Consider the following 27,967-nt stretch of genomic DNA (forward strand, 5'->3'; position numbering starts at 1 on the left):
AATAAAGAACCTTTGGGGAACTTCTCATAATACAAGGACCATCCATCAGAGGGACACTAGCTAGTCAACATTAAAACACATTAAAAGCTGCACTTCCCCAACTTTGTTTGTGTGTGTTTTGTTTATGTGTTCAGCAGGTGTTTCCTCATAAACGGACACGTTGCATGACCTCAAATGTTCGTACTCTGGGTTTATTAGCATAGGACCATATTATTGCTACTAGTGTGCCAAGGGTTTGAATAGCAAAAGTGCCAAGGTCTGGAATAACTGTATGAGTTCCCGATTTATTATTATTAATATTCAGAACTATTCATGTCTGTACGATCCGGCCATTCTATTGAAGGAAATTTGAAATTGAAATTTTGTTGTTTTTTTTTATTTTGTTTCTTTTTTTAAGCCTTTTTCTATGGTTATAATTATGTATAAATGTTAATATTTAAATACGTTTTTTCTAAATTATTGTTGGGTTGCATTTTCTCATTTTAAACATTGTGTTTGATCAGATTTTTTCCCTTTCTTTTTATTGTTAAAAATACCATCTTGCAGCAGATTTCTGTAATGATTAAAGAATGTATACAATATTGCTGAGCTTGCATATTGTTCATTGTTCATGTCATGATGGTCACGTGACATGACGTGTCACCTTTTAACACTCTAAAGTGAAGTCTCGGGAGATTAAATACTGATACTTTACTTGTTTAAAAGAATACACAGGTACTTCTGTCCGGCAATTTTGTATTGTTATTCATTTTGTAAAAAATAAAAAACAAAAAAAAATACAGTCCGAGTGGGTTTTGTCCTTTAAGATTGGTGGTCCCTTAGTTCCCATAACCCCCCTCCTTTTTGGGAGCAGAGGTGAAGAGTGCTAATCCAGTATGTAACTGGTTGGCAGAGCAATGTGGCAGTTGAATGCTTTACTGACCCCCACTCGCGCGCACCCTCCCCCATCTGTACCTCCAACCTGCTGTGTTCACAACAACAATAAGAAAAAATGTTTAATTAAACACTCTGCCGGGGGAGGGGGAGGCGGCCCGCCGCACTTCATGCCCACAACAATTAATATGCAAATGAACGACGGCGGTTTCTCACAGCGCCACATTCCTAAGTGACTAGCTGTAGCGCTTCTGATCTTTCCTTAATTAAGTGGCTCGGATCAGAACTGTAACAAGGCTCAGAAACAGAACACATACTGTTGGATTGGCAGCACAAATCCTTTACAGTGGAAATAAACCAAACAGGATATCATTGGATATCTATTAATGTATCTAAAGTCAACGGGGATGACAAATGATGCATTCTTCTGCACTGTTAGTTGTTCTTTCCAATGAAATAAATATTTGGATTTTGATAATAGTATGTGTGCTAATCCAAAAACACATCTAGGCTGTGTGGCTTCTTTTTTCTTGATATTAGGGTCAAGGTCACTGTTCTGAGCTTGTTGTTCAGCAGCAGTTTTTTTTGTTTGTTTGTTTGTTTTTTTGCATCTAAGCAAGCAGACAGATCCAAATATAAACAAAGTTTAAGCAGTTGTTAATGCAAATGTCAGACAGGGGTCACTTTTAAAAGTATATATGAGAAGAAAGTCTGAATGCAAAATATTCAGAGAATGTTTACTTTATTTTCTACAAAATATTGAATATGGGCAACAAATCAGACATGGGTATCAAAGCCTACAGTTCAAATCCAGACTCAAATTTATACTCATTTAATACCTCACATAAGGCTGGCCTGAATGAATCTGACAATGTCCAAGTACATACGGTTTTCCTAAACATTCATTAAACAGACCACTTTGAGTGCAGAATTGGGTTAATTGAACAATGCAGCCTGCACTGAATGTAGCTCAGATCTCTGTCTCTAAGTAGCCTAAGCAGAGAGACAAAGCATTCCCCAGCGTAACGATTCATACATGGTTGAACACGTGACCAATATCACAATTTGAGACAGTTGCTTAGTTTGATCGTTTCATCTGTGGTCCTAAATTCCATTTCCTTTAAAATGAAATTATTCTGTGCAATTCCTATTTTTCCATTTCCGAATGCTACGGTCAATAACAATTTTCTTCTTGTCTGCATCCATCCGCTTTCGAGTACTGCTTCTCCTGCAGTCAGAGTCTGTGTGGACCAGTCGCAAGTGAAAGAGACAAGTCGAATGTCAGATTTCTGCAAACGCACTCGCACTACTGCTGTTGCGGGACGAAGACAGAGCAGTGGGAGAAAACACAGATCCGGGAAAGAAAACATGGAAACGCTGTACAGGAATATCAGGAATTGGTAATTGAACCCGCAACCCTCTTTCTTTCCTTTTTTGGTGACCTCCTTTTTGTTCTTTACGTATATATATTCAATACATTTTCATATGCAACTTCTACTTTTTTAATGTGGTGTAAATATGTATGCATTTGTGGGTACCAGAGAAGACTCGTCATGGCTTATTCCATTTATTATGAAGATGCTAAATTGTTTAAAATATTGCACTTTACTTTTTTTCACGTTTGTCCTGTCTGGCCGTAATGACAGCTGGCAGATTTATTCTCAAAGGCAAAACTTGTGAGTTGAGTGTTGGAGTCAGACAGGTCGGTTCAGGAACGAGCTGTTGAGCGCTTTCGTTATATTAATCTTATCCTGACCAAAACTGGACCGAGGGGGGGGACAGGGAGGGAAAATAGAAGGGGAACCAAGGTGAGGGGCTTGAGGGGAGAGAGAGGGACAGAGAGGCCAATAGCAACAGGATGCATTGCTGTGGCATTGACAAAAGAAGTCAGTGGAGCAGCATCAGAGAATTAACAAAGAGTGATGATAAAGAAAAGGAATGTGTACTTGTGTGCCGCTGGAGGTGAGCCACCAGAGGGTGCATGGAGCACCCCCAGCACCGCAGGCCGGGCAGAGGCCCAGAGCAGCGGAGGACACCCACCCCTTGCAAAAGCTGGGTCAAGAGGTCACGAGACGAACACCCCAGGGAAGAGGGACAACCCCTGGGGCGCACAGCCCGGCAGAACCCAGCACCCGGAGCATGGAAGCCGAGGGCAAGTAGGCACCGGAACCAAGCACAGGACCAGAATCCTGCGCCTTCACCCACCTAGGGGACCGGTACCCGAGGCAGGTGTCTCGGGTTGATGCCATCCAGCCCCATCCCGTGCCCAGTCGGTTCGGCACTCCAGCAGAAATACGGCAATTTTTTTCCAGTTTCATTTTGAGTGAAAACGTGAACAGACTATTTAAAAAAAAAAAAGAAGAAGCTAAACCATCCCTGGACAGCAGCTCTGGCAATCAACACTTGGCTCCATATGGGGCTGTGTACTGGGTGCCAGAGGGTAACTGGAGGAGCGAATGCGTTCTTAAAATATATGTATATATTAATAAAAAGAATCACAGCTACTAGTGTCAAAACCTTGTCTTGACACAAAGGTGACAATTCAACGTTCATGATCCTAGTTGTCCTTTTTTTTAATTACTAATACTAATAACTTCCATTTCGTCTTCCATCAACAAACAAATGTGTAGCTTAGCACTCCAACAATATTGCAGTATATCCCATTGTCCGTCCAAGTTCCAGCTGAGACAAAGCGAGGAAGACAAAACACTGCTGGTGGCATTTTACAAGCAGGGGGAGGAGCTGCAGCTCCCAGCTAATGGCCATGCACTTCCATTCTACTTCCAAACGGCAGTAAAGGTTTAGGGCGCCACTTGTCTTCCTTTGCTGCCATTAACACATATGTCACACTAGCCTTACGTTATGAATTCAATCGTTTTCAATTGGATTAATGCTCCGTTCAGATGTGAACAAGCGCTGCTTGTGGGGCCTCGAGTTTAGAGTTTCGTTAAAAGACAAAATATTTGCCACCAGCAGAGATAAAAAAAAAAAAAAAGTCAGACACAGGGTCACATGTCATCGATCGAGGTGCCTTATAAAGCGCCAGACAAGATTTTCTCTGTGTAATCAGTCACACCGTCTTTGTGCTCCCCCCCCCCCCCCCCCCAGATAACCACACCCCTCAACAGCAAATCCTAATCCAATCCTGTCTGGTCCTCAGAAACAAAGAAATTGGAAAAAAAAAAAAAAAAAAAAAGTCACATGCTTCACTGAACCTTCAATCCCCTGTTTCTTATGTCAGCATCTACTGGATCATGACAGTGTGGTCAGTGCTGTTAGCACAATAAAACTAATATATCAATGCTGGAAGTTAATCTGTAGTTATAGATTCATTAAATGAACTCAGAATTGGTTAATGAATGAAAACAGTAAAAGACTAAATAGGCTTATTAAAGTGTCAAGAAGAGGCTTTACATCTCTAGACGGTTCAGATTGTTTTTTTCCGCATTGTTCGGCGTATTATTTTTTCATGCAGTTAGTTGTTTTTTCCCAACTCGCATTCATTTTTAAGTATCTTTTACATTATTGGCTTTCTTATGCACCTGCATGTGGCATGGCAGGTAGTGTAATTTGTCCCTCACGGCAACCTGATCAGGGCCTCAACAGGTGATTGTCTCTTTATTAGAAATTGATTAAACATGTAGCAATGCCATTTTTACTCACTTTGTTAAATATTAGCAAATTCTTGGGTGTTAGCATCATTTGTTTTGTGGTTATAATATTTGTACGATGGCAAAAAAAATAAATAAAGCATCAGAGAGTCCAAGTGTGGACAGCTGCAGTGATAAAAACCTGGTCATTGTTGGCCAGGAATGTTTTTCTTCCAGCTGGTGTCGAATGTAGAGAGGGGGAATCCCAGTAAGAAGATTCATGCCCACTCAAGCATCTTAAGGAGAAGTAGCAAAAGGTATGTGACCGAGTCCCCGAAGGTTACTCACTGAGGAGGCCTTCGCTAATTACTCCGGCCGCTTCTAAAAACACGATTAGAACAATAATGTGATTTTCTTGCCACCTGCAAGCTTTTACACTTCCTGTCAGTCGGAGCGTCTTTGTTCCCTTCTGACTCCAGAGGGTCCAAGTGAGAGATCAGGTTATCAATAATTGGCTGTTGTCTGCAGTGTAGTAGTGGATTAAAAAAAAAGAGGACAAACAATAAAATGAAGTCACAGATAAATTAGATTTGAGGCTAGAAAATCTGAATTATGTATTCCAATAGATGTTACCTGGATGATAATTGTACAGTATGTTATGTGTACACACACACACACACATACTGTTGTGTATATACAGTGCATATAAAAGATAATTATATTTTGTGCATGTGTGTGTTGGTTCGTAACCTCATGTAATATATTTATGAAATATGTGTTTCTATATCATATCATTCACATCTCATCAGCTCTTCAGAGAGGACAGTCTGCTCTGACACCAGAAATAGCGCCTGGTTTTGGCAGTTGGTGTTTACGTCTGTCAAAGTACGTGCAGAACCAACACACATTGGTCAATTGAAAATACTTCCTTCCAAAACTGGACACCAACCAGTACGAAAGAGGGAGAGCTTGAGGCAGAGGGAGAGGAAGACATGGTCAAAGTCAAGGTCAAGGTCATGCGAGAACCATTATTTCAAATGTCATTTCGAATGGTCACCTATGTCCCAAACCATGGGCTGACTATGAGGGAAAGTGCGCAGAGTCCAACCTAATGGAAGCCATTTCACAATTTTATCCATTATAGGGACATTTCCACTTCAAAACCGAGATGACTTGAACTCTCCAATCTACTCGGGCTGTATCCGGAGTATTTATAGTAGCGTGCTATATCATGTTGCTGTATCGCATGTACTGTATTGCAGGGTGGCTAATGCTCCATTTTGATCAAAAGTGCTAGTTTTGTGAAACATACCGGGACAACATATTGGGATGTTTCAATGTTGTGTACGGTAAATACAGTAAAGTACACTATATGCAGTACTGTAAAAAAATAAAATAAAATCAGCAAACAATAACGATTTGCAGTTGCGTTTTTCTACAGAATGGCCAGAAGACCTTCTGGAGGTGGACGCCAACACCCGTTCACCCAACAGCAGGAACTCGCCATGGTGAACCCGGTTAGAGCAAACAATGCAATCAGTCTCCATCAGCTACAGCAACAAATACCTGCAGATGGGCAAGTATTCAATTCAGTAAATAGATTAATAAGTGAATAAATTGTGTGAGCATTGCCATTATCAGACGCATCTTGGAAAAAGCACAGCAGAAGCAAGAAGTCACATATGAGAGGAACAGTGTCAGGGCGAAAGAACTTAGGCATGAATATGTACAGGCACTGTAAGTATTACAGTCCTTTACATTTACAATACAGAGTGGGTGCAGTTTAATTAAGACTGAATATGTGCCACAACACAGGAACCCATGTGGTGGGGATGGGCGGTTCTGTTTGTGTAGTATAATTGCGTGCTATGGTGAAAGCCATACACTATTTGTACTTTTTGTTCAAGAGAATCTTGGACATGGATGGATCTGCCCAGCTTCATGAAAGCATTTACATTGAAGGGGTCTATGGGAAATTTCACGTCCCGGAGGCATCGTGGGGGAAATACCACACTGTGGGCCGCCATAAGTCTTTAAAGGGGTTCCTGTACCATCATGTCAAACTGGGTCCCTAGAACGCTCAACACAGAAGCACATTTCTAGGTGGACTTCATGATGCAGTTGGACAGGATTGACCAGAGCAGCCCAGGTTTGTTGTTGTCTGGGATAATGTTAGTCTCCATTGTGCCTGCTCTGGTCCACAACTGGTTCACCAACTATGATCAAGTTGTGTACTTGCACCCTTAAACACCATCTGTTAATGCTAGAGAGGATTTTTTTTTTTTTTTTTTCCAACTTGGAGATGTAGCTTATGTGACCGCCAACCACCTCTTCTGCAGGCAATGGAACGGGCCTGCATTCAGAGACGTTGAGGTAAAGTCAATCCAGGGATGGATTCGGCACACAAGGGGATATTTTCCCGAGATGAGATTGTGTGGCCAGACTCCAAGAGACAGCAGGATCGTGTTTTTCTATGTCTGCAGTTGTGTATTGTTTGTTTTATTTTTGCTTTAACTCGTAGGGTAAAATACACTACTCTAATGTCATGACTTTTAAATTGTGTATTTAATTTTTTGGTTATTGTGGACTTGTGCCTTCCATAGAACTGAATGATGAACAGTCAAAATGAAAGAATGCACTATTGTATATAAAGTAGACTAGTATGTTGCTGCTGATCAGAAAGTTCATTATTCATATGATGCAAGTGGGTATCATTTTGTCATCAGAGTGACATTTTGACAATGGATTGTTTGGTTTTGATAGAGTTTGAATGTGTTTCTTATTTTATTTTATTTATTTTATTATTTTATTACCAGTTCTGTCTTATTTGCTTGTGTGTAGAGTTTTCAAACTCTAAAACATGTTCAAACGATGGGCAAAAATTGTAATATTTTCTGTTTTTGCTCTGAAGACATCATGTCAGACATTAATTTGTTGTCCTGTCTTGTGCCGCTGGTGAGTAATAATCTTTATAAAGGACTAATATACCACAGAGGCCGTGTCTCCCAGCGATTGCCCCCCCACAGTGGACCCCACGACCTTTGAAAACATCCTCCCTTAACCCCTTGTCACCCAAACCTGGCTGAAAGTATGCATACCAAATTCTCAAGTAATGAAAAGGGTTTCGTGAAAGCTGAGGGGATCAAAGCAAACATCCTCCTAATATTTGAAATATAAATAAGACAGAAGATCCATCCATCCATGTTCTAATACCACTGTCCCTACACTTAGGGCCGTGGGGGGTGCTGGAGCTTATCCCGACTGTCTCCTAGCAGGGGCGGGGTACACCCTGGGTGTGTGTGTGAGAGAGAGAGAGACAGAGACAGAGAGATAGAGGACTGTAATGTACTTCTAGTGAGTGTTGTTTGTTTCTAGCAGACATAGTTACCATAGCAAGACAAAGACTAAAACCAGCCATTAATATATTGGAATATAGTGATGTACCAATGGTAATTGGCAGATGTTCTATCTTGAGAAAGCTATGCAGCAACAAAAATGCTAAATTGCTATTACAGGATACAGCAATAATATGATATTAGTATTATTATTCCAAGACCTCAGGCGCATGCTTCCTTGTTTGAGCCACGAGAGGGCACTGTCGTGCAGTGGCGCACATTTATTTACTGTCACTCCTTGAAATGGTCTGTTGAATAATGACGGGTTTGTTGTACAGGTTGTTGCACTTGATGTATAAATGCCAAAGAACGCATAATGGGTTTTTGTATTGCACAAAAATCAAGTCAATTCCAATTAGATTTTATTGGAATTTATTGGAATTTCTACTTTGCACCATTCTTAATGTTTACAGCAACGTAGACACAAACATATTTATTACTTGTTTTTATATATTGTTTTTATCTATACTTTCGTTCATTCTTGCTGACACGTTGGGCTGCCAAAAACTGATTTTCACAATTATTCTTGGTGACAATGCTGACAGTGACAATAAAGTATTGGATTGAATTGGATTGAATTGAACTGAATTGAATTGGTGATAAGTACAGGACATCTTAGTTTAACCACCATGACCAACACGATGTCATCCCACAATCCCATGAACAAACGAATCACACACACACATCAAGTCAAATAAATGAATGCACATCGTCAGTAAAATCATTGGCACAAGCCAATGCAATATGTATATATATACATGGCAGAAACTAGTTTTTTTTCTTTACTGTGTGGATCAGTTTGCAGTAAAAAAAAAAAAAAAAAAAAAAAGAAGAGAGCCTGTTCATGTTCATGCCATTTGAAGTTTGAAGTTTGATTATAGTCACTCCTGAAGCTGAAATTGATGACGCAGTATCAAAGCATAAGATATGACAATGCCTTTGGTCTGCCTGGATAATATAGTAATATAGTAGCTCAACATATTAAACTTGCCAATCATGAAGTAATGAGTAAAGGAATAAACTGTGGTCTCTCTCGTGACCGTGTGTGACACAGGTTTCTTTTGTTCATGGAGTGCTGTCTGAAACCAGGCTCTCTGTTGTGTGAGTGCCAGTGATGAAATATCAAATGGGGAATATGAAGATAATTACAGGCGGCGTCCTGCGGGCAGCACCATGCCTCAGCATGTCACAAGCAGTCCCACTGACTAGACTTGAAAAATACAAAGACCCGTTTGTTTTTGCTCTGTTTATCATTATTTTATGTTTTTTCTCTGCACTTTTTCCTGCGCTTTGAACCTGAATTGCACCCCCTTAACATACCTGAATCGTTGCACAATCTTGCACACAGGTCAGAACCCTTGAAAAATGTATTTTTTTTTAAAGAATTTTACACACTTGCTCAATAGCGCCCCCTACACAGACCACAAAACTAGAATGGCTATAGCCTGCTTATTCTGCTTATCCTTCTATTCACAGCTGGGATAGGTGCAGCTTGCTCCCTTTCACTATGCAAATAAATAAAAACCAAATATTTCTGAAATTAATAAAGAACGGTTTTATTCATATTGATTCATATTTGTGATTTGGAACGCAGAGTAAATGTGAGCCATCATTGACTTGGGTTGTCGAGCTGAAGGAAGGGTCCTGGTCATCTGCTGCGATGAGCGGGTCTCTTTGCCGGTGCTTCACTTCCCTCATTTCACATCAGATGTTTTCTGCTCCACCAAAGTCTTTTCCATGGATAAAATGCGAAAATGACAGCAAGCAATGTTTGAATTAAGTTATGTTCGTGACAGAGATCACTGAGGATGAAAAACACTGCATCCTGACAATAAATCCCAGTTTTTAAACGTTTTAAAGGAATAAACAGATTATTGTCAGATATACCTACTGCCATTTATGTGCACAGGTTGGTCACCACATTTAGACTGATGCCAGATTAATGGAACATTTCCTGGATACGTTTGTAGTACAGGTCCAAGATGACTTCTAACCTTTTGTTTGTTTTTTAGTATGGTGTAGAAGTTTCCCGTGAGGTCTCACTCTCACTGCATGCAAACTCAAATGAGCAACTTAGCCACTAGTAACAAAATACTCAATGCCTCTGCTAGGCATCAACATAACATTGTTTTTCAGTTATACAGTGCATCTGGAACATATTCACAGTTCTTTTTCCATATGTTGTTATGCAACAGCCTGATTCCAAAATGGATTAAAAAAAAAATCTGAATTCTGAATTCTACACAGAACACCCCATAATGACCACACTTAAAGGGGGGGAATAACTTTGTAACATAGCAAAATGTGGCAAAGACCTTTGAATACTTCCTGGATGTGCAGTGGGTGGGGTTCACTGAATAGTTACCTATTGAAGGACGTTTTCCTGAAAGTGTTCCCTGGTGTTTATGTTGCCAGCAGGACGGTACTGTCCAACCACATAGACCTTTTTGCCATTGGTGGCCATGCCCACACCCAACTCAGTACTGCTTTTCCACACCACCTGAGTAAAATGACCTTTCAAAACACACAGGAGAGGACAAAGATCAAATTGTCTCGTTAAGCTTGCAAAAAAAATAGAAATAAATAAAATATCAACCATCCATCAAACAGGAAATACTTTATATTGTAAATGTAAATCTGAAATTAAAGACACTGTGTCTTGAATTAGCGTAAAGCATCGTAAATCATTTCTATCTTAGAGCAACGTGAGCAACATTAGCTATGAACAATTACTTTGAAGTCATTGGGAGAATCTATCCATGAACCTGCGTCTGTCTATGGACTTGTTTTGACATCTCGGCCTTTTCTGTTTTACTTACCAGTGTTGCTTGCAAATCCAGGGTTGCTCCATTGGTAATCCTTGATTTCATTGTACCAGCTTTCTACAGCTTCTTTTCCTATTTAATGATAAAGAAAACAGACGCACGTGTCAAAAAGGATGATGACAGTATTTCACTTCACTTCTGAGAGGTATTTTAAAAAGGAGAATCAAAAAGTACAAACTGGCATTTATGGCAGCACACTAAACAGAGCGCTAAATATGCTGTTTGGTTTTTTTTTTCACAGATTTAAGCTTTTTATTTAACTTAAAATTCAAGGCGACTCCAAAATGCAGAATACAGATCTGGAAAAACAAGCAGAGAAGAAACATGCTTGGTGTAGAACAGACCTGTGAGAACAATGCCAGCTGAACCGTACATGGTGAATACATTCTCTCCATCCTCGGTGGTACTGTGCGAGAGCTTGTCAGTGGCCATCAGGTGATCAGCCCAACTTTGAGCAGAGCTATTAAGGTCATTGCTGAAGGTCATTGGCGGCGTGCTGTGTTTCTTCCTGTAGGCGTTGTGGGCCTTAAGGAACTCCTGCTTAAAGGATTCATCTTCATGGAACAGAAATTAGAATCATTTTAAGGCCAAGAAACAACAAATATTGTCAGTGATAGTTTTTTTTTTCCATTCTTACTTTAGGAAATATTTCTAGAACATTTAATGTACTCACCAGCCATTTCTTTGATAATAGACGCTGAAATCAAACAAGAAAACTATCTAAACAAAACGCACTCATAACATGCTTTGGAATAATTCACAAAATATTCTGTAAATTATTCACAAAAAATGTTCTAGGGAAAATCCTGAGCAGCTGTTAATTCTGTGGAGACACAGTGCTCATGATTCTTTGTAGAATGTAGAGTAAGCCTTTGTTCTTACCTGGAGTGCTAGACGCTTTCCAAAGGCCTCACAATGTTGTTCTCCTTGCTGTTTGTCTGGGCGGTATTTATACAGACGAGCCACTCGTCTCCCTCCTCGTTTCTGAGTGTAGGTGGAGACAGACGGCAGGTCTTTCACCCGCAATACTCCCACATGTCACTTATTCTTTCATGATAGCGAAACGCTCTTGGCAGACTATTCAACTGTTGTTTTGAAGGCAATGATGATTTATTGATTTTTCGTGCTTGGTCTGAACTATTATTAAGGTTGTTTGACATTTGCGAGGTTGCAAACAATCAACACATTTTTTGGAAAATATGATAATTTACAGTTTTGTCTGCAGTTTTTCAAGTGAATCCACAATTAGTGAGGTGTATGGTCTACCCCTTCATCATAGTGTCTTTTTTGTCTGTTGTTAAGACCATCAAAAAAAGACATCATTTTTGGTCGGGAAAAATATGTTAATGGGGAAATTCAAAGGCGGATGAGCAATTATCAGTTGACTCTGTTTGCCAACCAACAGATTCTTTCCGCTTGCTGAGTTTTTAATGTTGAGTTCCCATGCTAATTAAAGTCTAGAGACTTTGAAGGCAATTTTTGCAAGCATGTGGCACTCATTAACTGCACTGAAACACTCTTCACATAAGGATCCCAGGGTGTGCCATGAATCGTACACATGCCATGGTAATTTGCTTGTCCCTCATAATAAAAGTTATCTATTTATTTAAAATTATGTTTTCTGTGATTTGATCCAGTTAATCTTAAAAAGGGGGGGGGGGGATTAAGTGCAAGCGAACAATATCTTATGGGCAAAAAAACACATCTGAAGAACAACAACAGTCCCAAAAAAGGCATTGAGCTGCAACCGTTCAAGAAAACAGGTGAGTCCTCAGCAGAAATGTAATGGAGAGGCTTGTCAGTAAAGTAAGTGAGCAAAATATATGCACGCATATACATACATGTGAAAATACAGTCATGTTAATCAACAACATATACAAATCAAGACAAGAAGCCCATAAATTAAGCCAGACCAGAACAAACAGTGTCTGAGCCAATTTCATTTCCCTATAAGCAACTTCTTCTTTTTTCTTTTTCTTTCCTCTTAAGAAATCAGAGGTTTGCTCATTCTTAAGCAGTCCAGATGTTTTTTCTCTTCTTTTTTTTTTTGTTATTGTTTTTTCTTAGACTTTTATCAGGACTTCAAAGTGAAGGCACGTTCGTAAGCTCTCATCTCTAGTTGATCAAACTGAGGTAATTCACAGCTGCAGTGTAACGTTGATAATTAATACCACTGCAAGCTCACAATAAAGCCACATGTGTTATATTTGTCAGACTTAAAACATTTCGCAGGCGACCTGTGCAAGTGCGATACATTCATTCATTCATTTTCTATACTCGCTTCTTCCTGAGATCAGGGTCACGGGGAAGTGCAATACAGTATTAAAAAAACAAAAACATCCACAGTACAAAACAAAACAACAGTGACATCTGTGGATGGAATGCATGTAAATGTAAATGGATTTAAAAAATGTTAAGTGACTGTTTTAACAATGACAATCTCAGACAGGAGATAAAAAGACAGAAGGCAGAAGTATTTGTCATAGGTATTTGCATAGGTAGTTGGGATTCCTATCTTATTTCCAGAGACCTTTCATTATGAACTGACATGACGGCACAGGAGACTCATGTTGCCAACAGATTCCTTGAGAGAGAGCTGTGAGCACAAATCTTTAGTGTATTTGGTGTGTTTAAATCTTTTAATGTATTGTGATTAAAGCTAAGTCTTTATTTAACATCTCTGACATGTCAGTAATCAGACATAAACATGTTTATTAACAAACCAATATGAGTTGGGTTTTTTTGTTTTTTGTTTTTTGTTTTTTACTAAGTCTCTCAAAAGAGTGTACTGCTAATTGTGTCTTTAGGCGTAGCCTGCTAACGTAATTAAACGTCTGTGGGGTTTTCAACGTCATTGAACTACACAGTAGTTCAATTAGTGGTTGCGTTAGGTAAGGGTGTAGGAGTCAGGTCCCAGGGGCCCCTTGCACAAAATAGAATAAGGGATGAAGCTGGGATATCTCAGTTATCCTGGCTCAACTTATCCTTCACCTGTTTGCACAAAGGTGGGACAGAGGGAAGTGGGATGGATATGTTACTACATAAGTTACCCATGGCCTGCTCCAGACCAAGCTAGGTTACTCCAGGATCTGTTTAATACTATCCCATACACACACATACACACTTAGACACACCCACACACACACACACACACACATATATAGACACATGCTTCTGTTTATGCCACAATATTGTATTTTGTTGTCAGTTGCTCTGTCTATCCCTTCACCTAGATCCTCCCTCTGTTCTCCCTTTCATTCTCCGTCCCTCCCTCTGTCCGGTCTTGGCCTGGATAATATTCGTATAATAAAGTCACTCAACAGGTGGTTCCTGAACCGACCTGCGTGATTCACACTCTCGGGTCACGAGCGCTACCTGTGAGAACGAATCTGCCCGACGACATAAAGACATTCGGAGCCAATTCTGCTTGTCATATATGGACAAAGACAGGGCAAACATCTGGACCACAGCAAACACACCAGTGAGACATCAGGACCAATTAGTCAGTGGCACTCTGGGTGGAAGCAGCAGTAATGAAATGTAAGGGACAGCAGCAACCACTGAAATAACTGCTGGCAACAGTGCAGCAGATGAAGGCTGGCGAGAAAGCAGGAGGCCACACGCCAAAACGGTTGGGATCAAAAACAGAAGAACTGCCAGAGTTGGAGGAAGCAGATTTGAATTAAAACACAGGAACAACAGGACCATATGTACATAAGCTCAGGCGGGACTCTGGATGTCTCATGATGGACAATTGCTGCAGTGTTTTTCAACCACTGTTGTCGCAACACACCAGTGTGTATCGTGAGGTAATGTCAGGTGTGCCGTGAGAAATTTCCATTGTTGATGGACTGTGCTTTAAATTGAATGTAAGTCTGTTTTCGTTTCTCAATCACACCCAGGACATCAGCTTTGTTTGCATCGCAACAGGTTCCCCAGGTTTTACACTGCGTGAGTATAAATAAATGAAGAGATTATGTTGTCATTAGTAGGCTAAAAAGTGTCACGTCATAACGCTGCAAGGTGCTTTGAGAGGCCTTTGGATGTGATTTAGTACAAATAAAAATTGATTGATTGATTGATTGATTGATTGATTGGGTCAGACGATCGCACACATTTCAGTAACAGACAGCTGGCAGACGTAGAAGAAACTCTGGTGATCACACACAGATTTGGAGCAGTTTACCATCCAGCCAATTAGGGATTAGTGGAGAGGGCTGACCAAACAATCAAAAGAAACTCACATGGTCAAATGCATTGCCTGCATGAACCTCTCCAAATGCTAAAACACACTTGAGCCCTCATGAGTTGCTGACCTCCATGAGAGGAAGGTCACATGTCTCATTGGATGTTTGGTAGACTGACTGGGACAACTATATGAAAGCATTGACCAGCTTGACTTCTGAGTTCTGTAATTCTGTGAACACGCCTCAGTGTGTTTTGCAATCTTCCTAGCTCAATGAATTCATTTGGTTGACATCTTGGCAACCAAATGAATTCGTCTTGGGATTAGGCTTTTCACATAGCACTTAAAAAAATGACCATGTTTTTTGACTGGTGGGCCACGATGATGAGGGGCCGGACCAGGAGCAGATGGATTGTTTTGTGACCCACCTCATAGATCAAAAGAGGAAAAATAATAATGGGACATGTAGAAAACATGCGCTGTAATGTCTATTGAAAAAGAACAAAAGCGTTCAAACAAAATCTGTCTTTGAAGCCCCACGGTTTAGCTCTTCATTAAATGACTCTTCAATTAAACTGGACAAATAGGATAAAATACAGCAATTTTATGACTTAGTTACTAATTTCTTCAAGTTTGGCGGGCCGGATAGAAAACCATAACAGGCCACATGTGGTCCCCAGGCCATAGTTTGCCCATTTCATTTTTGCTATTTTGTTGTTTGTTCAATGCAAGTCTGATGTAATGGTGTTTTATTGCCTATTGTCACAAAGAACAGTAGAATAGAAATAAGTGTAGATGAAACATTAACTTTGCCACTTCCAGTAACTGCACAACAGTAGCATCAAACCTGCAATGGCAGTACACAACTCAATTCACTTCTTCAAGCAAAAGAATGGAGGCCAGGGAAGATTCAAAAAAATCTTCCCTGGTTATGTGCATATATGCAAATCAGGTTGGTTTGATTTGCATATAACAAATTCTGGGTAAGGTACTGGAGGCCAGTGAAGATTCAAAAAAATCTTCCTGAGGGAACATTTTGATTTGATTTGCATATAACAAATTCTGGGTAAGGTACTGGAGGCCTGGGAAGATTCCAAAAAAATCTTCCCTGGTTATATGCAAATCATCATTTTGGTTTGATTTGCATATAACAAATTCTGGGTAAGGTACTGGTTAGACTTGTTGTCACTGCGTGAGAGGAATAGGCCCCAAGCACAAACACCTTTGGAAATTTTGGAACTCTCTGCAATTAAAGGGGCCTCACTAGTCAGAAACAGCCACCTGTAATTACCAAGGCATTCCAAGTGGAGCAGTAAAGAAGCCACACTCTTTAAAACACCTATTCAAAAAAGTACATGTGTTCAGGCTATACATTACGGGTGGCGTGCGTGACATCCAAGTGAAGACCATAAAAACGCAACACACAGCACAAGGTGGAGCGAAAGTGAATTCTGATATGTCAATAGTGCCAACAATAGTTACAACCAAACAAAACAGAACAACGAGAACAAGGTTTTTAGATTTCATCTTGTTTGTGTCTGTGTATGTGTGCGTTTGGGTGTGTTTATACAGTATACAGTATGTGTAAACTGGTGTGGTCATATTAGATTTCTAGGGTAAGGCAAATATGTAGGTTTGAGAAGACAAAAAGGGTAATCGGTGATGAAAAAGGAAAAGTCAGGGGTAGTCGAGTGTTAGTGGTAGTCCTAGTGAGAACAGCTGGGGAAAATAAACAAAAAAAAACTATTTTTCCTCTTCTAGTTTTCCCCTTGCAAGCATCTGGCGCTGCTCTCCACGGGCTGAGATCCTCGAGGGGAGAGCCAGCGCTGGAGCAGTCACGACTGTAAAACCAGGGCATAGTTTTATTCTATTCATTTCCTGTTTGTGAGTGTTTTCTGGTATTTCTCATTTAAGTTGTCTTGCCTATGTCTTTGTCCTGTCTGTTTCTGTCACCACCAGATCTGGCGGTGACTCAGTGGCCAGCCTGTTGCAAGTCGGTACATTCTTGGAACAGAAGTTGACATTTTCTGACCCTGTCAACGCACCTTGACTGGGAAGCGAAACTTCTGCGTCATGAGTATCTCTGAGGCATCTGCATTCAAGGTGTTTGTGCAACACCGTCGTGCTGTCATGAAAGGATAGTGCGCTTCACAACTTTGCTCCGAGTGTGTTTTTCTGCTTTATTTTTCTGAATATTCCCAAACTTTAGAAACTTTGGATTGAAGTTTTTGTCTTCTGTCTGTTCCGCCATGATGCGTGTGTTCTTCTCCTGTTTCTTAGCGTGTTGTTAACAGCGAGCGACACTACCCTCCGCACTCAGTACTGCAATGCAGGTATGGATGACATGTATCGGCCGGAGTGTGATTTTATCAATCAGCAATTTACAATAACTGGAACATGACCCATCACCGCTTCCATTTCACGTCAACGTAATCATTCTCGACTAACCATTGCAGCCCTAGCTTCAACCCATTAGGTGCTTCAACTTGCTCGATGATCTCGCTCGCCTACTATCCCCATGCCGGGCCCAGTCACACCATCATATGCTTAAAAGTACCCTCGCAACCCAGAGGTTCCTGTATCCGAGAGAACCCTCTGGTCCACTCCAAGGACTCCTGGGCATCATACTGAACAGCAATCCCATGACCATACAGACAAAATGATTGTAGTTTTTGTTTTGGAATATGTTAGTGAGCATTGGGGTGTGGTTGCCCACATTACAGTGGTTTCTTCACAGCATTTATCCACACATGGCACAGACCCAATTATTGTGTAAGCTAATTTTTTTTGCCGTGTTTGTTTTTGTATTGAGGTCCATGGGAAAATGTTTTTTGGCCTGTGGGGATTTTTGGCTGCAGTACCTCGCGTGGCCACTGGAAAAAGGGGGAGATAAATTACTCTACCGCCATATTGCCAGTCTGTTATCCAGTTCGTTTTATACAGCTGTGGTAGAGACATAACACCGGTGTTGTATCACGCTCCAGTTGTTATGTGACCTAAGAGGTCAACCGTAAAGGGGAGCTTATTATCCCACTCAAACGGCGCATATCGCCCCCCTAGTGTTAAGGAGGAGGACACGTTCCCATCAGTAGTTCGACTTTCTCAGTTGCATGTGAACTGGGACCAGGACAGAAGTCCGATCAAACGGCAAAATCAAACTTTAATCATAGCTCAATTAAATTGTGCATGTACACATTGTCACTACTCGGCTCTCAAAAAGCCATGACAAGAGGCAACACGCGAATAGGATTAACGAATAATAGTGATTTATTTAAATAAACAACAAAAATAGCATAATGGGGTTTGTAACATGCCATTGTTAGTATGTCTGCTGTTTGCTGCAAATGTTAATGAGTGTATGTAAGTGTTGGAGAGTGTGAACTTAAAATATGTATGACATATTATAAATATGTTAACTAAAGCATGTGGAGGAGCCGTAGGTCCATGAGAGGCTGGATGATGAGTCAGCATTGATGACTATAGGCTTTATGGTCTTAGGGAGTCTGGCCAGGTGCTCCCCAATCACGTTAAAACCCACCCACTGCCATACCTGCAGGTACACAAATAGACACATGCACCCACACACACACACACACAGGGGGAAGCACAAAGCAGGCTCTCCACAATAGGTGGCCGTTAAAAATATGGATAGAAGTCGTGTTTTCTTTTAAATCATTCATATTTTAGATGTATGGTTTTATATTCATAAATTAAATCATGGACTGAAAGGAAACCTAACATCTATCGGTTCAAAAATGAAATGAAGGTATATTTTGAAACACTAAAATGACGGATGACTAAGAAAGCAATCCAGTTTCTAATATCTACGCCTTAAAATCCTGAAATTGAAATGGAATATATCCAACTCCGCTTTCTTGAACAATTTTATTTGTTTGTCAATGTTGTTGGATCGAAATAAATGAAAAACATTAAAAACGAGTGAGAACTGTTTCATTAAAAGGAAAATAGACAAAGAAAAAAGTTTCAGTAGTATGTGGTTCTCATTTATTTTTTTGAGTATCTATGTTCCTGTAATACCAATTGCAATCACAGAAATACCACAATTTATTGGAATATGTTTATGTTGATGTAACTGCGTGAGCTCATCGCAAGTTGTTTTTTTAATCAATTATGAGAATTCTGTTTCACAGACAACAATAGATAGGGTAAAAAAAATATATCGTTTTGATATGATTATACGTTGTAACTTAACGAAATATGTTATAATCTATCATTTAAAATCCAGTAAACGTAACGTAAACCATTGCGTCGACATTATGGTACCACGTCGGCATCCGTAGGTCGAAGGAAGTTACGTAGCCAGGAAGTAGGCGGGGTTTGCCTCGGAAAACACATCATGGATGTGCACTGACCATGGGGTACTGACGCCGCCGACAGCTGTCTTATTTCGGGCTCGGCTAGCTCACACGTGAGTCGGTTTGTGTATTTTCCTTGTTTGTCACATGGCTCATCTTTATTCATTATATAATGTATCGCACCGTGACCGCGTACAGTTTACGCTGCATGTGACCGAATATGGTTATTTGAGCTTGTCAGCTAATTGTTTTCAGTGGGTGATGATTTTTAGTTGAGGACAGAAAACATACTTTTTCTTTTTTAATGCGAAACGACTTTGCATTTCACCCCTTTGAATTAGCGCAGATATGTTTAGCGGAGCAGGCAGCTATGGCTTGGAAATCGAAGACTCGCAATCTACAGGTGTTCGACACAGAGTTGAGTGCCGACACGGTGGAGTGGTGTCCTGTCCCAACGAGCAACAACGTCCTAGTCTGTGGAACATATCAACTGCAGAAAGGGGTGAGTGAGCTCACAATATCGACTGGCCTGTGGCTTTAAAAGACTGAAGAAAGTGATGTTTAGATTGTGGGAAAGTATGACTGATAGAAAATATTACTGTACCCCTTTTAGACGTTTCTGCTCCCCTGCTTAGTAATATAATATAGAGCTAAATGGGCATTTACACACTCTGAAAGGATTGTTTTGAAACACACCTCTCCATCCCCAGCAAAAGCAGTAGGTTTGCATGTTAAAGCAAATCCCAAACTGATCTACCTCAGTGATGATTAGCAATAATAATAATGAAAGCTCCAAACAGGGTTGATTGAGACTGAAACCCTCACTGGTGACCGCCTCCAGGATCAAAAGTGTCAGTGTCAGCTGCGTCTTCATCAACATGTCTTCTATACTGATGATCTCCGCACACCGAAGGAATTCAGTGTTGCTAACAAAGCCGCTCCAGTCTATGTTGAGGATATTGCGGGGGCAGTGTTGATATGGAAGCACTCGAGCAGCTGCACGCAGTACTCATGACTCCAGACCACAGGTTGATCAACACTGATCTTGGTGCCTTTGTTTGGGTTTTTTGCCATCCCAGACTTATTCATACAACATGTCGACAGCACTTTTTGCTTTTGCCAGTCTGTTGTCGATCTCCTCGTCCAACCGGCTTGGTTTGTGCTGAAGATACTGGAAACCTCAATGTGGTAGACGGAGGTACCTTGACTGCTGCTAGGTACCAGGATGAGATCCTCATTGACAGCCCATGTGTTGGCCCAGTGGGTTTCCCTGCTTTCCTGCTGCACTGGCATGAGTTTTTATTGTCCTTGATGCCGTCTAATTGTGCCACTTTGGAAACCATTTGTTTTTGTTCAGGCAGGTGAGGAAGATGCCACTCCGAGCCGAGTGGGTCGTTTGTACCTGTTCAAGTTATATGAAGAGGCATCAATGAGCCCTCCTTTAACTGAACTGCAGCGCATCGACACAGCAGCCGTTTTAGACTTAAAATGGTAAGTACAGTGTGTGTGTGTGTGTGTGTGTGTGTGTGTGTGTGTGTGTGTGTGTGTGTCATCAGAAGTTTAATACAAGTTACCTCTGGCCTCTACAAGTATCTACATGTATAGAACTACTTGTACAAATTAAACATTTATGCTTCAAGTTTTCCTTTTCCTGATGTGTGCATACATTATTTTGGCTGACTGTATATTTTAAAGATTTTTTTCCACTGGCATTACTTTCCACAAAACAAATAATGGCTTGATTTCAATGGCATTTAGGTGCCACTTACCAGTGTCAGAGAAGATATTGCTGGGAATGGCAGCTGCCACTGGAGAGCTTCAGCTGTACATGTTGTCAGACAAGCAGGTAAGAAATTTGTCACAAGACAAAATGCCATTTCCTGCTACTTGCACAATGTTATTCTCAGATGTACCATTGCATTGTGTCACATTTCTCCATCTACTGATCACCCAATAAGAATAAACAACTAGAACATTTGACACATACTAAATTCCTATGAAATGTCAAGCAATTTTTTTCGTGAACTTTTGTAGAGAGAATTTCAGGAATTGCTGTCAGTTAGATTAGATTAGATTGAACTTTATTGATCCCAATTTGGGAAACTACACTGTTGCAGCAGTCAAAAAACAATACAAATTCTGATTTTGATTGTCATGCCCTAGATGAAATGACCTATTAGAGCTTTACATTCCCCTTTCTTAATAACTTTGTATCTGACAGTGATGAAACAAACTTCAAAACATACAGAATACAAAAACTTGGTATGACACAGGCTGTTGGTGAGTTGGAATTTTGAAGTGTGTGGAGGTTGTTTTTCTACTTCTTCTTCTTCCAAGCAGGACGGTGGCCCCAGTCTGCAGTCAATCAGCAGTTTAGAAGTTGGAACGGAGAGGCTGGCTTTGTCATTGGACTGGTCCACCGGGAGAATGGACAGGTACGTTGATGGTGTCAACTTAAGCGATCCCGCTTTGACACAAAGACTTAAAGCCAGTTGTTTTTATGGTGGAGTCAAGCTACATCTTTGGAGACCACTGTCTAATTTGTGTGTGAATGCATTTTAATGGCGCCGTTGAAAGATTGACCTCTTCTCCTAAATAATATACAGTATACCCCAGAGATACTGACATTCTCTAATTTGTTTTGTTTTTTTCTTACAAAATCAATTTCTCTTAGAAAATTCAGGTTCACTCCTGTGTGCATAGTTTGGATGGAGTTCAGTTTTATGAACCAATTGCTCGTCGTCAGCAGTGATTTCTTGCTTTAAGTATCAAATTGAAACCATCAGAGACACTGAACTTCTTATGATTATCGTTTCTGTCACTGTTAATAGTCAATTAAAGTCCTATTTATAACATTTTTGTGCGATTTACTTCATCGTACTTCTGTGCCTTGATTTTACTTTATGGTGCGACAGATGTAAGACCACCACCATGTCTTTTGTATAGTAGCTCACTTGGCTGAGGCATGGTGATGGAAAACAGGATATGATGTTTACGTACACAAACAAGACACCTGATGCTTGAAAATGCCAGAGTCAATGGAATGTAGCCAGTTACTCAGGTGAACTGTTTTCCAGCAGCAGTGCGGTGCGGGTGGTCTGCAGCGATTCATCAGGCTGTGTCAGCGTGTTGTCCTTGGATGACGGCGCTCTGACGTCATTGTCTCAGTGGAAGGCCCATGATTTCGAGGCTTGGATATCTGCCTTCTCCTACTGGGACACGCAGGTGGTTTATTCAGGTAACATTCATGGCATTGCCAGGCCTGTTATACTATGACCATTGCTCAGATGTCCCTCTCTTCACTGCTTATTTCCAACTAGGGCAGGGCCATTTTGGACAAAAATAAAATCCCCATTTTTTTTTCTCTCTCTCTCTGTGAACTCGATTCTCAATTTCGATTAAAATTTTTTGGTAACACTACAAAAGACAATGTAATAAATAATTTCAAATATTTTATCTTTATTTTTAAAGAAAAGTAGCAAACAATACTCACATTTTTCCGATAAAAAGATCCGATAAATTAATGAAAGATGATAGGCAAGAGCAACTAAAATATCGGTTTTCCATCGCTGCATCCTGCACAAACTGCAGATTATACGGAGATTGTATTAAATGTAAAAATATGAACTTATCGGCTATCACATCGGTATCGGCCATGAGAAGCAGGGAATTATCGGTTATCGGTATCGGTTGAAATTTTTCATATTGTGCATCACTGCAAAAAATATATATATATATATTTTAAAATAAATAATATTAATAATAATATTTTTTGTTGGTGATATCAGAAAGTGAAACCCATATATGATATAGATTCATTACACGTAGAGTGAAATATTTCAAGCCTTTATTTTGATGACAGTGGCTTATAATGATAATGAAATCATAATGAAATGAATGAAAGTCAGAAAATTGTAATGTTTCATAAGATTAATTTAAAAAAAAGAAGTATATTTTAAACATGTCAGATTTCTGAGCAGCATGATTATTAAAACACACTCCATACTTGGTTGGGCCTCCACTGCATCAATGTGGCACTGCTCAGGTGCAATGGAAGCCCAGGTTGGTCAGCTGCTTTGCTGGGTCTGGTGTCTCCAGATGTGGATCCAGTGAGTTTGCACGCAGTGACACCATGGTCATTGAACCAGTTCTGGCAGTGTGGTCAGGTGCTAAATGTCATATGCCACAAGGAATATGTCAGGAACAGCTTTATTCAGCGCACTCGTCATCATCATAAATGACACAACAAAAACACAAAAATAATTCAGCCATTGCGGAGGTTGGGGCATGGGAGGCTCTTGTGCATCATCGTCACTGTTGAAAAGCCTCCTCTCCGGTGTCATACAGTTTTTAGTCACAGTCTTTTTCGTGAAAGAAAAGCGAGTCTTGGTAATGATGCTTAGTTTAGCGACATTAGCCTGTCAGACACTCAAACGTTATGCGGTCTCGAGAGTACATGTCTCTTGGTGGCTCTCTCTAATTATGTTGTGCAGGACATTGGCTCTGTTAAACGCTGGTCAATTTCCATGAATTTTCAAAGTGAAAACCCAACGGCAAGGAGGAGAAATCTACGAGAATATAGGAGAGACAGACACACATAGCATCAGATGACAAATAGCCACCTTCCCCCAATCAAGGACCCCCAAAATCCCTGTGAGAGTGATGGCTGGACAACAACACTGTCCCCTCAGCAGATAAACAGCAAAGCTAGCACAAAATTTCCTGGTTATGGTTTTTGGAAGGGAGGTGGGGCCTTATCTGTCTTTTATCACAGCTAGATCAGGGACTTTTAGTCGGATTTGTAGAGTAGAATCTTTAGGGCGGTGCTTCCGTGATCCCGCTGCCTCTCTGGATGCATTTTTTTTTTTTTCTTTAAATGTTGTTTTGATCCATGCCGTTTTGATCGCTTAGTGTCTGCGTCTGATTGGGATGGCTGTCTGTGGGTATGCAACTTGTGTATGTTCATTACGCGAGGCAGATGTGGTTTATAGACGGAAAACCCTGCTGCCTCAGGGGCCATCAGGGAGGAAGAGGTTCAAGACCGACATGCCAGCGTTTCCATCAAATAACAGCAGAAATCCATTGTTGCCCTTCAAACCACAGCGGAAAGAAGAAAATGATAAAGCAAAGCAAAGGTTCTGTCTGGGCTTGAGAGAGACGCGTGGAGACCAGCATTGAGTGCTGCACTTTTCTGAACACTTTTCAATGGAACGTTGGTTTTTGCCTGACTGTTGGCTGGCTTTGGCAAGAGTTTGTTGCACTGCATCCCACCGCAGGGTCTTCACCCGTCAGCCTACATGCGATCCGATGGTTTGTTTTGAATGTGATGAAAAGGTGATGGTTTTTGTTGGATCTGCGGCCAGCAAACATCGTCCTCTACCGTCCACGTTGTCGTACTCTCTGTGTCCAGCCACTCTTGAACCGGAGACCCAGTCAAAACCAATCTCACCTGACCTTTGTCACTCTTTACATGCTTGGTTAATGCGGGGTTTAGTCTTCCACTTCAATGAGTGCGTGTGTCAAATAAATGTGATGGATCTGAGAAACATTTCATCTGTTGAGTCACGTCTTGTTCTCTCTCTCTCTCTCTCTCTCTCTATCTCTCTATCTCTCTATCTCTCTCCCTCTCTCTCTCTCTCTTATTCTCTGTAGGTAGTGATGACTGTAAACTTAAGGGATGGGATCTGAGGATCAGCCCCTCATGTCCCACTTTCGTCAGTAAAGGGTGTGTGTGTGTGTGTGTGTGTGTGTGTGTGTGTGTGTGTGTGTGTGTGTGTGTCAGCTCTTATCTGAATTACTCATTTTCTTGCACTGCATAATAATAACTGTTTTCTTTGCTGTGTTTCGTTTTTCTGAAGCCATTCAATGGGCGTGTGCAGTATTCACAGCAACCCTCACCGGGAGCACATCCTGGCAACAGGCAGGTAAATGTCCCAGTGAATTCCGTCATGACATTTGACATTTCAAGCCCCTCAGTATTTTGGTCTTGACTGAAATGACTCTTAAAACACTGAAAGAAATGATGAATTACAGCTATTTTATTATTTAGTTACCATTACTATGATTTCTTCAAGTTCGGTGGGCCGGATTAGAAGCTTAACGGGCCGCTGTTTTAGGTTGCAATACAGTGATCGAGGCCACTAACCTGACACACCTGTTGTCCAATGTCCTGCCTTGCGTCCGGCAGCTACGACGAGCACGTGTTGCTGTGGGATGGCCGCAATATGCGGCAGCCTCTCAGCGACACTCCCATGGGCGGCGGAGTGTGGAGGTTGAAGTGGCACCCAACCCATCAGCACCTCCTGCTGGCAGCCTGCATGCACAACGACTTCCACATCCTGCATTGCCAGCCAGCTCTCGGTAAGCGCGCGAGACACAAGGGAGAAGGATGTGCCAGCCCTTTGGAAACAGTGAGGCGCATCAGATGATTCGCCAGTAGCCCGGCTTCAGTCACTCACGCAGAACCCGCACGCACGCTGTTATCTTCACAAAGCGCAAGTTGTGATTAGAACAGTGCCAGCGTCTTGTATGGACGTAGGAAATGACTACGTCATCAAGGAGTCACAGATGCGACCACAAGTGGTAGCACAATCAATTTTGTCATTTATCAACACAAAAAGCTTTTTGCTTTAAATTAACTTTCAGCCTTCTCAGTTAGTTCTTATTTCCTTCCGCATGTGTGTACGTCATCCTTAATTCATTATTCTATGAGTAGTTTTAGACTTACTGAACAAAAGAAGATGCCGTATGCAGTAGGGCTGCTCGATCCATCCATCCATCCATCAGCCTTTATTTATGGAGCATCAATTCACATCCAGAGGCGTTCTTTGCACAATAGAGAGAAACCCAACTGATCCCTCCAGAGTGAGCATCGAGCAACAGTGGCCAGGAAAAACTACCCAGTGGGAATAAACCTCGAGCGGACCCCGACTCTCAGGGGCGGCCACATGCAGTGCGCTTTTGACCGGTTAGAGTGAAAAGGAAACGCATAAAATAAGACAAGATGGAGAGGCAGTGATAAGGTCCGAGAAGGCAGACAGGCCAGAGGGAGTTGCAATGCCAATACATCCACAGATTTACAGATTGTGTCGAAGTTAAAGAGCCACTGATTGTCGCAGCATTGTCACATGTGAAATGTGTCCTTTAAATGGCAAAGTCCTGTTTGTGTCTTGTGTTTTTTGATTTGGTTCCACTGCGTTGGAATGTAAAACATGAGCCTCAATAAACACTCTGGTATAAACTTGGGACAATGTTGTCCCTAGAATCCATAGAATTTTACTCTAATGTGGTAAGAAATTGCAGAATGGATAACAAATTTGCAAATTCTACATTTTACTTTTGGAACATTTTAAGTCCCTGCCATTAACTCCTTTTCAATCCCTCATTTTTGCCCAGACGGTGGCGGCCGCTGCACCGTGGAGGCATCCTACAAGCTGCACAACTCCCTGGCGTATGGAGCCGACTGGTGCCACCTGCCCTTGGAGTCAAACGTTCCCTGCGCTCCCCCTGCCGCCGACCTCGTGGAAAGCCTTACAGAGACAACGGGACACTTGAGGATTCAGTACGAGTCTCCCACCGCCAGTTTTGACACGTCCCTGGAAGACGATGTGGGCCGATACATCCCAGAGAGCAGCGCGGCGCCCTCCGGCGCCAGTGACACGACAAGCGCCACCTCTTCCAGTGGGGCTGCACCTTCAGAATCCCATTTACTGGCCAGCTGCTCATTCTATGACCACACGCTCCATTTGTGGCGATGGGACAGGTTTCAGAGTGACGCTCGGCATGAATCACGGCAAACATAATCGCTGGGAAGAAAGAGTAGCACATCATTGGACACTCGGTTGAATTATTTTGAAGCAGGAAGCACAACTCAAACATTGCGTCGGCGTGCTGTATCCATTTCAAGTGTTCGCGATTGCAGAATACACTGTTGATGCGTATGGCGTGAGGAAAAGGGGAGGGCCACGACACACCTCTTGTATTTCAAGCAAAGCTTTATTATATGTAGTAATGTAGTAATAACCAATGCGGCCATTGACAAAGGCACTGGTCATTGTGTGTTTTCACTACTTTCTCCAGAGTCAATCCACCATTTAACATGCTTGCTGTCTGAGGCCTTAGGTTGTGTGACATTGTGTTAGTGTCAGGTGTTGTAAGAAAGGTGAGGGGATTTCTCAAATCAGTTTCAGTGTTTAACTCTGGCTTTTAGGCTGTGATATGTTTAGCCGCGTTGATCAGAAAACTGGGCTGTTGCCAACCTGAGTCGTAGTAGCCGGACTGCAGAGGGCATCATTGAAACTCTTGCTTTTCACCAGCACGCACATACTGAAATTCTGAACACTTTTTGTGTCCCTAAAAAATGCAAGTTTTATGTTTTATCAATTGCTCGTTAATGTAAACTGGCAATTAAATCATGGGTTAATATTTTAAACACATCGTTGTTGGGCATTTTTGATTACATTTCACACTCTGAAAAAGTGAAACAGCACCATATTTGACACCAGAGGAAATTACTCTTATTAACACTTGATGACCTTTCACTAGAAATATCAGCCGGATCTACGCTGTCCATGTACAATGATTTAAATGTGCAGTGTGTGTAAAATTGACACAAAGTGGTCAGATTTTAGATTGCATCACTGGAGCTCAGCCTCCCTCTCCTGAGCCTGTCATTGAACTGTTGCGCCCCCTGGGGGAACAAAGGTAGAACATCGATGATATAATAAATGATGTCAGCACAGATTGGAAGGAGAAAATAGTTTATTGTCAATCAGAATTTTTA

At 41.2% G+C, this 27,967-nt stretch overlaps 2 protein-coding genes across 4 annotated transcripts; one reads left to right on the plus strand and one right to left on the minus strand.

Moving 5' to 3' along the window:
- Window positions 1-9,389: 9,389 nt before the first annotated feature.
- LOC142902242 (uncharacterized) lies at window positions 9,390-11,267 on the minus strand. The gene is made up of 3 exons (XM_076047137.1): window positions 11,028-11,267; window positions 10,678-10,755; window positions 9,390-10,372 (listed from the first exon to the last, which is right to left on the minus strand). Exons 1-3 carry the CDS (start codon window positions 11,167-11,169, stop codon window positions 10,224-10,226), a joined length of 369 nt encoding a protein of 122 aa, XP_075903252.1. The 5' UTR covers window positions 11,170-11,267; the 3' UTR covers window positions 9,390-10,223.
- Window positions 11,268-16,935: 5,668 nt separating this feature from the next.
- Window positions 16,936-27,616, plus strand: dph7 (diphthamide biosynthesis 7). Of its 3 annotated transcripts, none has more exons than XM_076047073.1 (11): window positions 16,936-17,202; window positions 19,171-19,298; window positions 19,527-19,687; window positions 20,543-20,676; window positions 20,944-21,031; window positions 21,526-21,620; window positions 22,263-22,423; window positions 24,838-24,910; window positions 25,044-25,109; window positions 25,373-25,545; window positions 26,581-27,616. In XM_076047073.1, exons 3-11 carry the CDS (start codon window positions 19,556-19,558, stop codon window positions 26,985-26,987), a joined length of 1,329 nt encoding a protein of 442 aa, XP_075903188.1. In that variant the 5' UTR covers window positions 16,936-17,202; window positions 19,171-19,298; window positions 19,527-19,555; the 3' UTR covers window positions 26,988-27,616. The 3 variants fall into 3 exon arrangements, with proteins under 3 accessions (XP_075903188.1, XP_075903190.1, XP_075903189.1); XM_076047075.1 differs by having other exon boundaries at window positions 22,266-22,423; XM_076047074.1 differs by having other exon boundaries at window positions 19,532-19,687.
- Window positions 27,617-27,967: the final 351 nt, after the last annotated feature.

Source organism: Nelusetta ayraudi, unplaced genomic scaffold, assembly GCF_046127955.1.
Source record: "Nelusetta ayraudi isolate G7.1 ecotype Tasmania unplaced genomic scaffold, CSIRO-AGI_Nayr_v1 ptg000092l, whole genome shotgun sequence".
In the NCBI taxonomy this organism is placed as follows: Eukaryota; Metazoa; Chordata; class Actinopteri; order Tetraodontiformes; family Monacanthidae; genus Nelusetta; species Nelusetta ayraudi.

Excerpts from the sequence above, each read along its gene's own strand:
- dph7 (XM_076047073.1), top strand. The coding sequence starts at position 19,556 with ATGGCTTGGAAATCGAAGACTCGCAATCTACAGGTGTTCGACACAGAG. Across the intron at positions 19,688-20,542 it reads CATATCAACTGCAGAAAGGG|GCAGGTGAGGAAGATGCCAC; the intron begins GTGAGTGAGCTC and ends GTTTTTGTTCAG. Across the intron at positions 25,546-26,580 it reads GCATTGCCAGCCAGCTCTCG|ACGGTGGCGGCCGCTGCACC; the intron begins GTAAGCGCGCGA and ends ATTTTTGCCCAG.
- LOC142902242 (XM_076047137.1), bottom strand. The coding sequence starts at position 11,169 with ATGACCTTCAGCAATGACCTTAATAGCTCTGCTCAAAGTTGGGCTGAT. Across the intron at positions 10,756-11,027 it reads AGCTGGCATTGTTCTCACAG|GAAAAGAAGCTGTAGAAAGC; the intron begins GTCTGTTCTACA and ends ATCATTAAATAG. Across the intron at positions 10,373-10,677 it reads TGGATTTGCAAGCAACACTG|GTCATTTTACTCAGGTGGTG; the intron begins GTAAGTAAAACA and ends GTGTTTTGAAAG.